Source organism: Pristis pectinata, chromosome 10, assembly GCF_009764475.1.
Source record: "Pristis pectinata isolate sPriPec2 chromosome 10, sPriPec2.1.pri, whole genome shotgun sequence".
NCBI classification, from domain to species: Eukaryota; Metazoa; Chordata; class Chondrichthyes; order Rhinopristiformes; family Pristidae; genus Pristis; species Pristis pectinata.
In genome coordinates, this window is record NC_067414.1 from 28,989,156 (window position 1) to 29,002,948 (window position 13,793).

Consider the following 13,793-nt stretch of genomic DNA (forward strand, 5'->3'; position numbering starts at 1 on the left):
GTGCATCTGACTCTTAACTGCCTTCTGAAGCAGCACAGCTAGCCACTCAGCTGTATCACAATCATGATGCTGACTCAGAAAACAGGTAAAACTGAAGTAATCACCCAGAATCAACCAAAATAGCAAAGTGGGATACGGCAAACTTGCTCCTGCCCAATAGACCCTGCAAAGTTGTTCCTGCTCTGGAAAACGGTGCCTAAATTAGTGGGCCTGTCCCACAGACTAGTCAAGCAAAGACCCAAGATGTTTGACATCGAGGTATCATAGCAAATCCTCTAGCACATGCCTTGGGTACATCCTGTCCTACCAGTGGGGCAAACTTACCAGAGGTGATAGTAGAGGTAGAGGTACACAAGGGTGAGGGAGTAGCCATATGAATCTTCAGTATTATTCCAGACCCCATGATGGCATCATGGCCAGGTTAACTGCCCCTGATTACCATCTAATTTTCTCTGTTGGTTGATCAGTGCTCTTACATGTTCAACAACACTTGGAATCGCAAAAAAGATTGCAGAAACACAGACAACCTGCACCAACAAAAATGCACTCGCTGTGGACAGATTTTTTAAGTCAAAGTTTTCTCAGGTTTTGGAAAATAATTTGCTCTTTACCCATGTTAGCTTCAATTTCTCTCCAATGGTGTAAAATAGCATCCAGCAACAGCACAGGCAGCAGATAGAATGATCAAGCCTGAAGAATTAGACTGAAAAAAATTCACAGGCTACAAAGCTGGGAATATAAATAATATTTAATTCATTATAGTAAAAGCAGAATAGAGATCGAGATAACAAAGGCCAAGGGAAAAATGTAAATATCAGAACGATATTAAAAGTGAATAAAAAGCAGCAATTTTTAAATTGTTTACTCAAGTAACATGGTTCCAATTAGTCATTCAGGGCCTGAAGGGTTGTTGAGTAATTATGATTTGCTGCACCAAAAAACTCAGTTATTCATGATAGCACAAGGCATAACATTTTCACTGATTTTTATAATAAAAAAGTGTGTAAAGAATTGAAGTTCATGATAAATTGCAAATATTGCAAAATGCACTGTGGAACTTGCACATCTACCTGAGAGAAGTCAGGGAGGGTTTTAATACCATTGTACTAATAGCTTTGAGAAGTAAAAAAAAACCTGCAGATCCTGGAAATCTGAAATAAAAACAGAAAATGCTATAAACATTCAGCAGGACAGGCTGCATCTATGGAAGGAGAAATAGTTAATGTTTTAAGCCCAGGACCCTTCGTCAGAACTAAGAGAGAGAAACAAGTTTGTATTCAGTAGGAGAGAAGGTGTGAAAGGTATGGGTAGAACAATAGGATGAGTCCTAATGGGTTAATGGGGACAGTTACAAGCACACTGTACTTCTTTGTCTGCGTAACGTGTTTTTAATAGCAAGCCTGTGGGACATGCCCAGCAGGCCCAACTATGAACAGAATAAGAAAAATGAACCAAAATGATGGACAGAAATGGCCAGTTCTGAGACAACAGAAAAAGTGACTTACCTAAAGTTGGAGAATTTGATAGAGTCCAGAAGACTGTGATGTGGCCAGATGGAAGATAGTATAGTTTCCCAAGCTTGTATTGGGCCTCATTGTAACAGGAAGCCACAGACATAAGTCAGAATTGGCATGGGATGGTGAATTAAGATGACAGGCACGAAGTTCACAAATCACTCCTACTGACTGAATATAGGTGCTCTGCAAAGTGATCACCCAATCTGCATTTGGTTTCTCCAATGTAAAACTATATCTTTGATCTGGGCACTCACAGGGACCCAAAATAAGTCCATCTTTATGTGTAATATGTGGAACCCTCTTGTTTCAGTCTCACTTGAGCCCACTCCGTCAAATCTTTTTCTATTACATTGATGACTGCATTGGTACTGCTTCCTGCATTCATTTACAACTCAAAAATACAATTTTTTTTTAAAACAGCCAGTTTCCATCCTGCCCTTTCCCTACACAGTCCACCTCTGACTCTTCCCTTTCTACATTTCCCCATCTCCACCTCAGGAGATCAGCTATCCACAAACATGGATTACAATACCACAAACTCCCATGGCTATCTTGACTATACTTCCTCCCACTCTAACTCCTGTTAAGTATTCAGTTCCATTCTTCCAGTTCCTTGATCTCTGTCAAATTTGCTCCAATGATGAGGCATTCTGCATAGATCTTCCTTCTTCCCCTCTACCATAATCGACAGAGCCCTTGACCATCTATTTCCTGCACCTCTGATCTCACATCACCTCCTCCTTCGACAGAGCAAGAAAAAAAAAGTTTCCCAGTCTTCACCTTCAACCTCACTCAACAGATGAAGCACTTGCACTTCTTCCAAACTAGTGCACTGGATTTGGTGCTCATTATGTGGCCTCTTTTACATTGGAAAAGCCAAATACAGAGAGGAGGAGGGCTTTGCAGAACACCTGCATTCAGAGCACAGGAGTGACCCAAGTTTCTGGTTGCCTGTCATTCACTTTCCCACTCCGACCTTTCTCTTTGTAGCTTCTACACTGTTACAATGAGGCCCATTGCAAGATTAAAGTGCTCATCTTCTGCTTGGACATGCTGCAATCTTCCAGATTCCATATCAAATTCTCAAACTTTAGGCAACTTATTTTTTCTTTCTGTTTCTATCAGAACTGGTCATTTCTGTCTGTCATTATTTTGGCTCAGTTTTTCTTATTCTATTCGTAGTCTGAACTGCTGAACACAGCCTCACTATTAGCAACCCATTACTCATACAAAGCAGCACAATGTGCTTATAACTGTGCCATTAATCATTTGTTCTACCCACCCCTCCCCACCTCTCTTACTGAAAACTAACTTGCATCTCTCTTTCCCAGTCAAAGGACAAAGGATCTCAGGCCCAAAACATTAAATATTTCTCTTTCCACAGATGCTGCCTGACCTTCTGATTGTTTCCAGCATTAGTTTGCTATTGCTACTACGGAATCATAGAGCTGTATAGTATAGAAACACACCCTTTGACCCACTATGTCTATACCTACCAACATCCTATCTGTACTATCTACACAAGTAGGATGGTGAAAAAGGCATTTAGCACACTGGCCTTCATCAGTCAGGGCACTGAGTTTTGGAGTCGGGACATTATGTCGCAGTGTATAAGTCGTTGGCGAGGCCACACTTGAAGTATCGTGTACAGTTCTGGTCACCCCGTTATAGGAGAGATGTGGTTAAACTGAAAAGAGTGCAGAAAAGACTTATGAGGATGTTTCCAGGACTAGAGGACCTGAGTTATAGGGAGAGGTTAGCCAAGCTAGGTCTTTATTCCTTGGAATGTAGGAGAATGAGGGACAACCTTATAGAAATGTTAAGAATTATGAGAGGCATAGATAAGGTGGATGGTAAGTCTTTTCCCTAGGGTAGGGGAGTCCAAAACTAGGAGGCATAGATTTAGGGTTTGAGGGGAAAGATTTAAAAAGGGACCTGAGGGGCAATTTTTTTCCACACAGAGGGTGGTGAGTATATGGAACAGGCTGCCATAGGAAGTGCTTGAAGCAGGTACAATAGTACCATTTAAGAAGCACTTGGATAGGTACATGGAGGGGCAGGGCTTAGAGGGATACGGGCCGAACGCAGAAAATTGGGACTAGCTGGGTGGGCACAGTGGTCGGCATGGATTTGTTGGGCCGAAGGGCCTGCATCCATGCTGTATTGCTCTATGACTCTATGACTAATCCCAATTGCCTGCAATAATTCCATAACCTGTTATGCTCTGCTCATTGTCAAGATGCTTCTTAAATATTGTTACTGTTCCTGCATCCACCACCTCCTCAAGCAGATCATTCCAGATACCAACTACGTTGTGTGAAAATTTTACTTCTCAGATCACCTTTAAACCTTCTCCCTCGCACCTTAAACTTGTACCCTCTAGTTTCAGAGAAGCCTTAAAACACTGTCATAATGCACTGCCAGGGGTGGTAGTGGAGGCAAATAAGATAGAGGGGTTTAAGAGGATCTTATATAGGCACATGAATGTGCAGAGAATGGAGGGTTATGGACATCATGTAGGCAGAAAGGATTAGTTTAGTTAGGCATTTAATTAGTTTGGCACAGCATTGTGGGCCAAAGGGCCTGTTCCTGTGCTGTACTGTTCTACGTTCCGTAAAGCATGTTCACCAAGGCTGTCAAACATTGGGTCACCAGAGCCCACTTAGCCATATTCCATCAAGGAGGGAATAACATTAGTACGGGGAATAAAAGACAATGTGAAGCCACCAGTGAACAGACAAAAACTCATTTTCTGTGGGGAAAAAAGCTTACTGCATCACTGTGATGGTGTGCATATAGTCAGTAACACCAAATCTAAAGAAAAAGTCTCAAGTGCAATTATCTTCTACAGAAAGATCTTTTCTGAATATTCACTGAAGTTGCATTCATTAAAATCTATCATTTCCTTAACCAATCTCAATCTCATTACATTTAACTAAAAATAAACGAGTGGCACTACACGAATCAAATCCTTGGGAAAGGAGAAACATACCGAGGTTCTACCAAAAGTCCCAATATAGTTAAGCCGACGGACACAATTCAGTTTTGACAATGTGATAATAAATATTTTATTTTCTCATACTACTGGTAATCCATATAAAAATAATAATTTATCTAACAGCAGATTCTGCAGCCAATATTTAGGTTTTATATTTGTTCTTCAGGACCAGTAAGTCTGTACAAATACAAGCAGAATACTGATATTAAAAATGTGGTTTTGACAGCTATTTTCATTCTCCACCAAAAATAACCAAGACACTTAAACAAAAGAGCAAAAGTAGTTTCCACAGCAACAAGCCATGATTATCTCTCTTCCACCACACTGTTGCACAGAAAGCATCCTCATATTGGAAAAGTCAAATGAATTTAAACTTCAATTTAGTTATTTTTATCCTTGCAAAACTGTCTAGAATTAGGAGGATTTGTACTTCAGTTCATAACTTTCAAGATTTCAGGACATTTGAAAGAAATTTATTGCAAGAAACAAAGCAGGGGTACACACAATCCAGCACTGATCTGATTGCCAATCCCACTTTGACCATTCACCAAGTTAACAAATACTATCAAGTCCATCAAGAGAAAGATATTCAATCTGTGAGTGCATACAAGAGGACAATGTTACAGCCACTAAAAAACTTCCAAAGTGTAATTACTCTGGTAGGAAAGAGAGCCTCCAATTTGTGCACAGTAAGATCCCAAAAAAACAACAATGTAATCATGACAAGACAATCTTTTGCTTTGACATTGGCTGAGGGATAAATATTGGCCAAGACACCACAGTTAACTCCAAAACTCTTCAGAATACTGTCATGGGGTTTTTCATATTTGACTGAGTGATGTAAAACAATAAAATAGTCCTCTCAGTACTGCACCAGATTGTCACCCTTAATTTTTGTGCCCAAATCTATGGGTGGGACTTGAAACTACAACCTTTGACTCAGAAGCATGTGTTTCCCACAAATACAAGATTAATTTTTTTCCCCCCCCCCGTTTTGATAAAATAAACCTTTTTTCCACCTCAAAACACTGATTAAATATTAATGCAATGATAGATAATTTACACACACACATAACTGGACTTATTTTATTTAGTATTTACAAGCTTCATACAAGTTTGAATTTAATAAGTAAAAAGGGGAAAGGGGTAGAGGAAAAGAAGGGCAAGTGTGGAGAGGGAGGAGGACAACTAGGGAAACTAATGAACTACACAAGACAGGAAGTGAGCAGATGGCGAGAGAGGGGATGGGCAGGGAGCCAGTGCAAAAGGGGGAGGGGAGGTAGACAGAAAAGCAGCAATAAGAAAAAAAGGAGTTTATCTGGATGGGGGATGGAAAGCTATTGCTATTCCCTCCCTCTTACCACTCTTGAATTGAACAGTACAAATAGTCATGACTTTGAGCGTGCAATACCACATGTAATCAATACACACACCAGTTTCATAAATTGTGCGCGAGTAGAGCAGACATTAAGTATTGTGATAATTCCATAAAATGTACGTAAATTATCCAGTACAAAAAGACACATCCAGGAATGGTGAATGCCAATTCTGTTGTTTCTATGACAACAACCAAGATGTTTTTTCTAACAGATTTCTATTGATGTTATCGATCACACAGCTGGAAAGTGTCAGACAGTCATCGTAGAAATTGTCCTGTCTTGCTAATAGGCATCTCTATTTCCTCGCAAAATCCGCCCTCTTCCTAGTCTGATAATACACTGGCAGCATCCAACAGTGCCTCTCAAGACAGCAAGATTTCTGACCTTTGGTACAGTTTTTATTTCTCTTCAAAGAGGCATACTCCACACACTGTACTCCACTGAACCAAACCTATAGAAATAAATTTCACTCTCTATCCTAGAGGCAAACACAATACCGAGCACAGAGAAGAGCAAATAACTTCCTATTCTACACAAGGTTCGGAGTCACATCATAGTATTCCGTACATTAAAGCATCACGTCGCCTAAAAACACCTTCAGTAGGCAACACTTTGTAAAAGTATTAGGTAGCTTATGGCATTGGGAGAATTGTATCAGCATAGGTAAAAGCCTGACTGACAGAGGAAAAAAAGAGTCGAGATAAATGGTTCACTGTGAGTTGACAATCTTTAACCAGTGTGGTGCCTCAGTGATCAATGCTAGGGCTTCAACTCTTTACATCTATTTTACAACATGAAGGGACCAAGGGTGTTGCAGCTAATTTTGCTGACGATACAAAAAGGTTGGGAAAGGAGGTTGTGAACATGATGCAGAGAAACTGGATGAACAAAGCTTTAGCGAGTGGTCAAAAATTTGGCAGATGGAGCAAAATTCAGGGAAGTAGAAGGTTGTCTCTATGGTCGAAATAATAGAAAAGCAGAGTGTTGTTTAAATGGAAACAAATAACATAATATTGCAGTGCAAAGGGATCTATGTGTATGTGTGCACAAAACACAGGAAGTTAGCATGCAGATACAGCAAGCAATAAGGTAGGCTAACCTATTCCTGTTCCTAAATATTCCAGGTTGAATTTTTGTTTCAGGGCAAAAAAAAATACATTGCCAAATCTCCTACTTTTGAGCCACCTCTATCCAAAGGTAGACATTGATGCTGAAATGCACCATCACTTTCAGTACACCATCTGAGGAAATCTCTTTGGCTATCTGAGGAGAGTTTGAAAGTCAATGCCTCAAACCTGACACAAACCTCATGATCTATTAGGCCACAATGATCCCTGCCCTCCTGTGCTCGAGACATGAACTGCCTACAACAGACACCTCAAAACACTGGAGAGATACATTGTCTGTACAAAAATATTCCAAGTCCACAGGTAAGCTATCAGCATCCTCTCCCAGACCAATATCCTGGGCATTGAAGCCCTAATTATATTCAGTCAGCTCTGACAGGGAGGATCAATGCATGCCTGACACCAGACTCCCAAATCAGACCTCTTGTCCAAGCCCTGTCATGGCTAGGCGCTACCAATGGACAGGGAAAAAAAATCCAGGATGCTGTCAAAGCTTCCTTCAAAATTGTAACATGCCCACCTGGGAATCCCTTGCCCATGACCTCCAAAACCTCACCCATGTAGTCAGGAGCACACAGAAATTACCCAGTGCATCAAACACCTCTTACCCCACCTGTGGCAGATATTGTAGATTATAATAAATATCAAGTAGAAGTTATTTCTTTCAATGATTTTACATGCATACTTGATGGGAGAATATCACAAAATAAAACAAGTGTCCAGAATATCTAGCCCAGAAATGAGATAAAACGAATGCTAAAAAACACACGTTACAAATTCAGCCATAGCATAGTGGTTCAATGATGTCAATTACTTCCAAAAACAAATTTCATTTCGTTCACCTAGTAGGTTTATACTATTCATTACCTGGTTGCATTACAGCTATTCTACGCAGAAATAGAATAATGCACCTCCTTCGTCACAAGTACTGGAAAGTATCCCCCTCGCGCATTCACAATTATACTTCTCCAATTATCCATGGGTATACAATTCACATGAGTGAGAGATTAGATCCAAAAGAAAATATTAAGCTGTTTTGGTTCCCAGACAACATATGAACACACAAAGTTTAAAAAATTGTAGTATTCACTTGGATCAGATTTCATGCAATTTGATAATGAAAACACTACCTTTCACATCAGTATGTTTGCTATCTTACTTGATTTAACTTGCATATTAATATCAATGATGGATGGCCACCCCAATAACTTCCTGCCAAAATAACATCTCACCATTCTTATGATAACAACCAATATGGAGAGCCTAAGCCAGATAAACATCTAGCTATTGTCCAGACAAATAAGTAAGGGATTATTGATTAATGAAACTGGCTAATGGATTGTTTATTGTCTTTGAAGAAAAAAGTCTGTTCTTTTGCTAACTGTACATTTCAAATGATATCAATATACTGCTTCAAAAAATTTGAAGGCAATTCTTCCCGATCTTTTCCTGATCAACATATTTTAAAGTGTGAAATACAAACAGTATGGTTAATCTCTGCTCACTGTGTAACCCTAATCAAACAATGCTTGCCACTAACATCTATATCCAAAATCCCAAATTTGGGTGTAATATGTGCGGCATGATATCCCTTGTATAAAAATAAAAGTTTAAAAACTAATAAAAATACTAAAAATAAAAATTGAATTTTAAAATTTAAAAACTTAAGCTTTTGGAACCAATAAAAATATTGAAGTACATTTAAATCAACAAAAGTACATCAAAAGAAATATACATTGTAATTAGTCTTCTGTTCATAGCGATTGTATATGCTCCACCCTGGACACAGAGTCCAACAGCAAAATGCAATTGCCCGAGAGTGGAGATCAGCTAGGCAGTTCAGGACTTCCACATTCAATCATAATTCCCAAGCTTCTGCCCAGTTATGTAATAAAAAGCCAGCTTTGTTAAGGGCAGGTCCTGCCTCACGAGCCTGATTGAAATTTTTGAGGATGTGACTAAGCACATCGATGAAGGGAGAGCAGTAGATGTAGTGTATATGGATTTCAGCAAGGCGTTTGATAAGGTACCCCATGCAAGGCTTATGGAGAAGGTGAGGAGAGATGGGATCCGAGGGGACATGGGATCCGAGGGGACATTGCAGTGTGGATCCATAACTGGCTGGCCCACAGAAGGCAAAGAGTGGTTGTTGGGGAGTCATATTCTGAGTGGAGGTCGGTGACCAGTGGTGTACCTCAGGGATCTGTACTGGGACCCTTACTATTTGTGATTTTTATAAATGACCTGGATGAAGAAGTGGAGGAATGGGTTAGTAAGTTTGCGGATGACACGAAGGTTGGGAGTGTTGTGGATAGTTTGGAGGGCTGTCAGAGGTTATAGATAGCATGCAGAGTTGGGCTGAGAAGTGGCAGATGCAGTTCAACCCAGATACGTGTGAAGTGGTTCATTTTGGTAGTTCAAATATATTGGCGGAATATAGTTTTAATGGTAGGACTCTTGGCAGTGTGGAGGATCAGAGGCATCTTGGGGTCCGAGTCCATAGGACACTCGAAGTGGCGGTGCAGGTTGACTCTGTGGTTAAGAAGGCATATGATGTATTGTCCTTCATCAATTGTGGAATTGAATTTAGGAAGCGAGAGGTATTGTTGCAGCTACATAGGTCCCTGGTCAGACCCCACTTGGAGTACTGTGGTCAGTTCTGCTCGCCTCACTACAGGAAAGATGTGGAAGCCATAGAGAAGGTGCAGAGGAGATCTACAAGGATGCTTCCTGGGATGCGGAGCATGCCTTATGAAAGTAGGCTGAGGGAACTCTGCCTTTTCTCCTTGGAGAGACAGAGGATGAGGGGAGACCTGATAGAGGTGTATAAGATGATGAGAGGTATTGATAGGGTAGACAGTCAGAGGCTTTTCCCCAGGGCTGAAATGATGGCCACAAGAGGACATAGGTTTAAGGTGCTGGGGAGTAGATATAGAGGAGATGTCAGGGGTAAGTTTTTTACTCAGAGTGGTGAGTGCGTGGAATGGGCTGCCCGAAATTGTGGTGGAGGCTGATACGTTAGGGTACTTCAAGAGACTGTTAGATCGGTACATGGAGCTGAATGAAATAGAGGGCTATGGATAAGCCTAGTAATTTCTAGGGTAGGGACATGTTCGGCACAGCTTTGTGGGCCAAAGGGCCTGAATTGTGCTGTAATTCTTCTATGTTCTATGTTCCTGGCTTTTAAGCAGAAAATCTAGGCTAATACTCCGAGCAGAGGAACTGATGATATCTAATCATATCATGATGCAAATGCAAAATAATTACATAAATTCCTTATAACCTGATTACAAGGTATGAGGTGAATAAAGAAGTGATACATACATTGACACCCCATCTTAGAACATCAGTGCCTCATATATGGGCCAATTAAATTTTTTCAAACCAATGTAGCAATTATCTGGTCATTTACATTACACACAAAAATAAGCACCTGAAAGAACAATATAGTGGCACTCGAGGTACTGTTGCATGGAACAGCACACGAGGAGGCACTTTGAATCTGCATTTTAAAATACCGCATGTGGCAACTCTGAGAAAACACCAAGTAATGAGGTATCTAGTAACATGAAAGAAAATAGAACAAAGATGCAAACTAACTTGGGCTATTACATACAACTCCATTCATCTTTGATTACAGGGTAACTTTGACAAAATGTTAATTGGTATGAAGAAGATGAAGGTTCTTCATTTCCTCAAACCAACTGTAGTATTCAATTTAATCATATAAGAACTGCACATCAATTCAAGTTACCTACCTTTGTTCCATCTCTGTTCATCTATCAGTCTGTTCTGAAAATTTAAATTGCTCTCTAAAAGCCAGTGGACAGACCTAATCTAAAATTTCCACTATCTGTTAAGTACAAATGGGTTTCCTGATTTCACTAAAATAGCCTAGTTGTAATAATGGCCTGAAACAAAAACAAAGTGCTGGAAACAAATCAGCAAGTCAGGCAACATGTGCAGAAAGAGAAACAATGCTAACATTTCAGGTCAAAGTCCCTTTGCCCAACCCACAGGTGCTGCCTCATCTGCTGAGAGTTTCTAGGATTTTCTGATTTTATTTCAGATTTCTAGCATCTACATTTTTGATTTTTAGGTAACATTGACCCCTCATCCTGGATTTTGTCAGCAGAAGAATGAGCTTTGTGACCTATTAATCAGCTTAACCAAGTCATCCCACAAACTTTAAATTTAAGAAGATATAACCAACCCCTATAGGTTCACCCTCGAGCCTGGATATCATTCTAGTGAATCGGCACAGTACCACCTTTCATTACATCTTTTCTCATGTTTGGTGCTTAGACAGCCTACGATCAAGGTTCTGTACAACTGAAGCACTACTTCCAAACCTTGATACATTTTAATTGGAATAACCTTGTGACATGGGTTGATTAGAGATAAAGGAATCACACTCTAATTTTTTTTATTCATTTAAAGACATGAATATTTCTGGCAAGACCAGCATTTATTGTCAATCCCTGATTGCCCAGGAAGAAAGCCACTACCTAGAAACACTGCTGTCCTTCTGGTACAGTGCTGTTGGATACCAAGTTCCATAATTTAGACTCAGCAACCATAATAAGAACATTCTAGGACACTAACTGAAATTTGAAAAATGGTGTTTCAGAAATTTACTTATTTCCTTGCCATAACATTTTTAGGTTCTCTTGCAATACTAGTACTTCATCTTCTCCCTTAACTTTAATATTAGTAATCAAGAAAACATTTAACAATCAAAGAATCAGCATGGCAGCTCTCTCCCCTTTCCTAACTTCTGTCTCCTTTTTAAAGCACCCACAGATCGGAATATTTAGCTCCAATCATAATCAGGTTGCAGCCAGGTCTCTGAAAAGAAAACTACATAATATCTTTAAACCATACTTTAGTCCATAAAAAAAAACAAATTGTTTAGTAGCTATAGATTACACAGAACAATTATCTGGCCAATTGCTTCCACCCAGCTCATGTGCACCTCACTTTGAGTGTGCATTTACCCCTCCAAATACAGAGAACAAAAAGGCAAAAGGCAAGAAGATTTCAACAAAAGAATACAATACACCCAGATTTGTTTCCTCAGTACGTACCTATTAATTCCATAGGGTGCTGAAATATGAAATGCTCACATAATCGAATGAACATGTTTGTTATTTCTTCAGTGGGACACTCAGCATGTCTAAATGAAACAAAATTAAAATCTAGTCATAATTACACATAATCCTACATTGACATATTGACAGTTGCACAAACACAAGTCTACTGTTTATTTTTATTAAAAAGTTTAAGGGTTTCCAGAATTAATCTATTAAGTTTCTAAATTAAGGTAATATCTTAGTTACACATTAGTCAGCTCATAAAAGCATTCAAAAGCTTTCTCAATATACGAGTATTTAAGTGCATTATAGTTCATTGGAATAATCCATTTTTCAAGTACAAATATTTGAACATAACAACGAAACAAGGCAGGCTTATGTGTCAAAAAAAACAAAATGCAGGTCAGGCAGCATCTACAGAGATGGAGAGAAAGGTAATGTTTCAGGTTGATGACATTTTCAGAACTGATGGAAGGTCATCAACCTGAAACATTAACTGTTTGGAAAGATGGAGGTTGATTAGGGATGATAACAGCTTGATAAATTGGTTTAGTGAAAAACTTGTGATGAATTGATCTGTATGAACAGTACTCAAGACAACTAGTACAAGGCAAAAAAAATAACAGAGTGTAGAACAAAGTGTTACAGGTTACAGAGAAAGTGCAGTGCAGGTAGACAATAAGATGCAAGGTCATAACGAGGTAGATTGTGAGATCAAGAGTCCATCTTAATGTACTGGGGAACCATTCAATAGTGTTATAACAGCGGGATAGAAGCTGTCCTTGAGCCTGATGGTACGTGCTTTTTTATCTTCTGCTCTATGGGAGGGGGAAAAGAGAGAATGTCTAGGGTGGGGGGGTTTTTGATTATGCTGGCTGCTTTACTGGGGCAGCAAGAAGTGTAGACAGAGGCCATGAAGGGGAGGCTGACGTCCGTGATATGCTGAGCTGTGTCCACAACTCACTGCAGTTTCTTGCAGAGCAGTTGCCATACGAAGCCACGATACATCCGGATAGGATGCGTTCTGTGGTGCATCAATAAAAATTGATGAGGGTCAAAGGGGACATGCCAAATTTCTTTAGCCTCCTGAGGAAGTAGAGGTGCTGGTGAGCTTTCTTGGACATGGCATCAACGTGGTTGGACCAGGGCAGGCTATTGGTGATGTTCACTCCTAGAAACTTGAAGCTCTCAACCCTCTTGACCTCAGCATCATTGACGTAAACAGGAGCACGTGCACCGCCCCCCTTCCCGAAGTCAATGACCAGCTCTTTTGTTTTGCTGACATTGAGGGAAAGGTTGTTATCAAATCACTAGGATCTCTATCTCTTTCCTATACTCAGACTCATCATTATTTGACATATAGCCCACTATAGTGGCATCATCTGCAAACTTGTAGATGGAGTTAGAGCAAAATCTGGACACGCAGTCATGAGTGTATAGGAAGTGGAGTAGGAGGCCGAGGACACAGCCTTGTGGGGCACCAGTGTTGAGGATAATCATGGCAGAGGTAGTGCTGCCTATCCTCACTGATTGCAGTCTGTTGGTCAGGAAGTCAAGGATCCAGTTGCAAAGGGAGGTGTTGAGTCCCGGGTCTAGGAGTTTTCTTGGAGTTATAGTATTGAAGACAGAACTGTAGTCAATGAACAAGTCTAATGAAGGTGTCTTTATAGTCCAAATGC

General features: G+C 40.0%; 1 protein-coding gene across 1 annotated transcript in view; it reads right to left on the reverse strand.

The window, feature by feature from the left end:
• The window catches only part of rngtt (RNA guanylyltransferase and 5'-phosphatase), a 240,263-nt gene that overhangs the window by 199,119 nt on the left and 27,351 nt on the right, over positions 1-13,793 (reverse strand). The window contains exon 4 of the mRNA XM_052025136.1: positions 12,109-12,197. Within this exon, the coding sequence (XP_051881096.1) occupies positions 12,109-12,197 (89 nt within the window). The remainder of the gene's footprint in view (positions 1-12,108; positions 12,198-13,793) is intronic.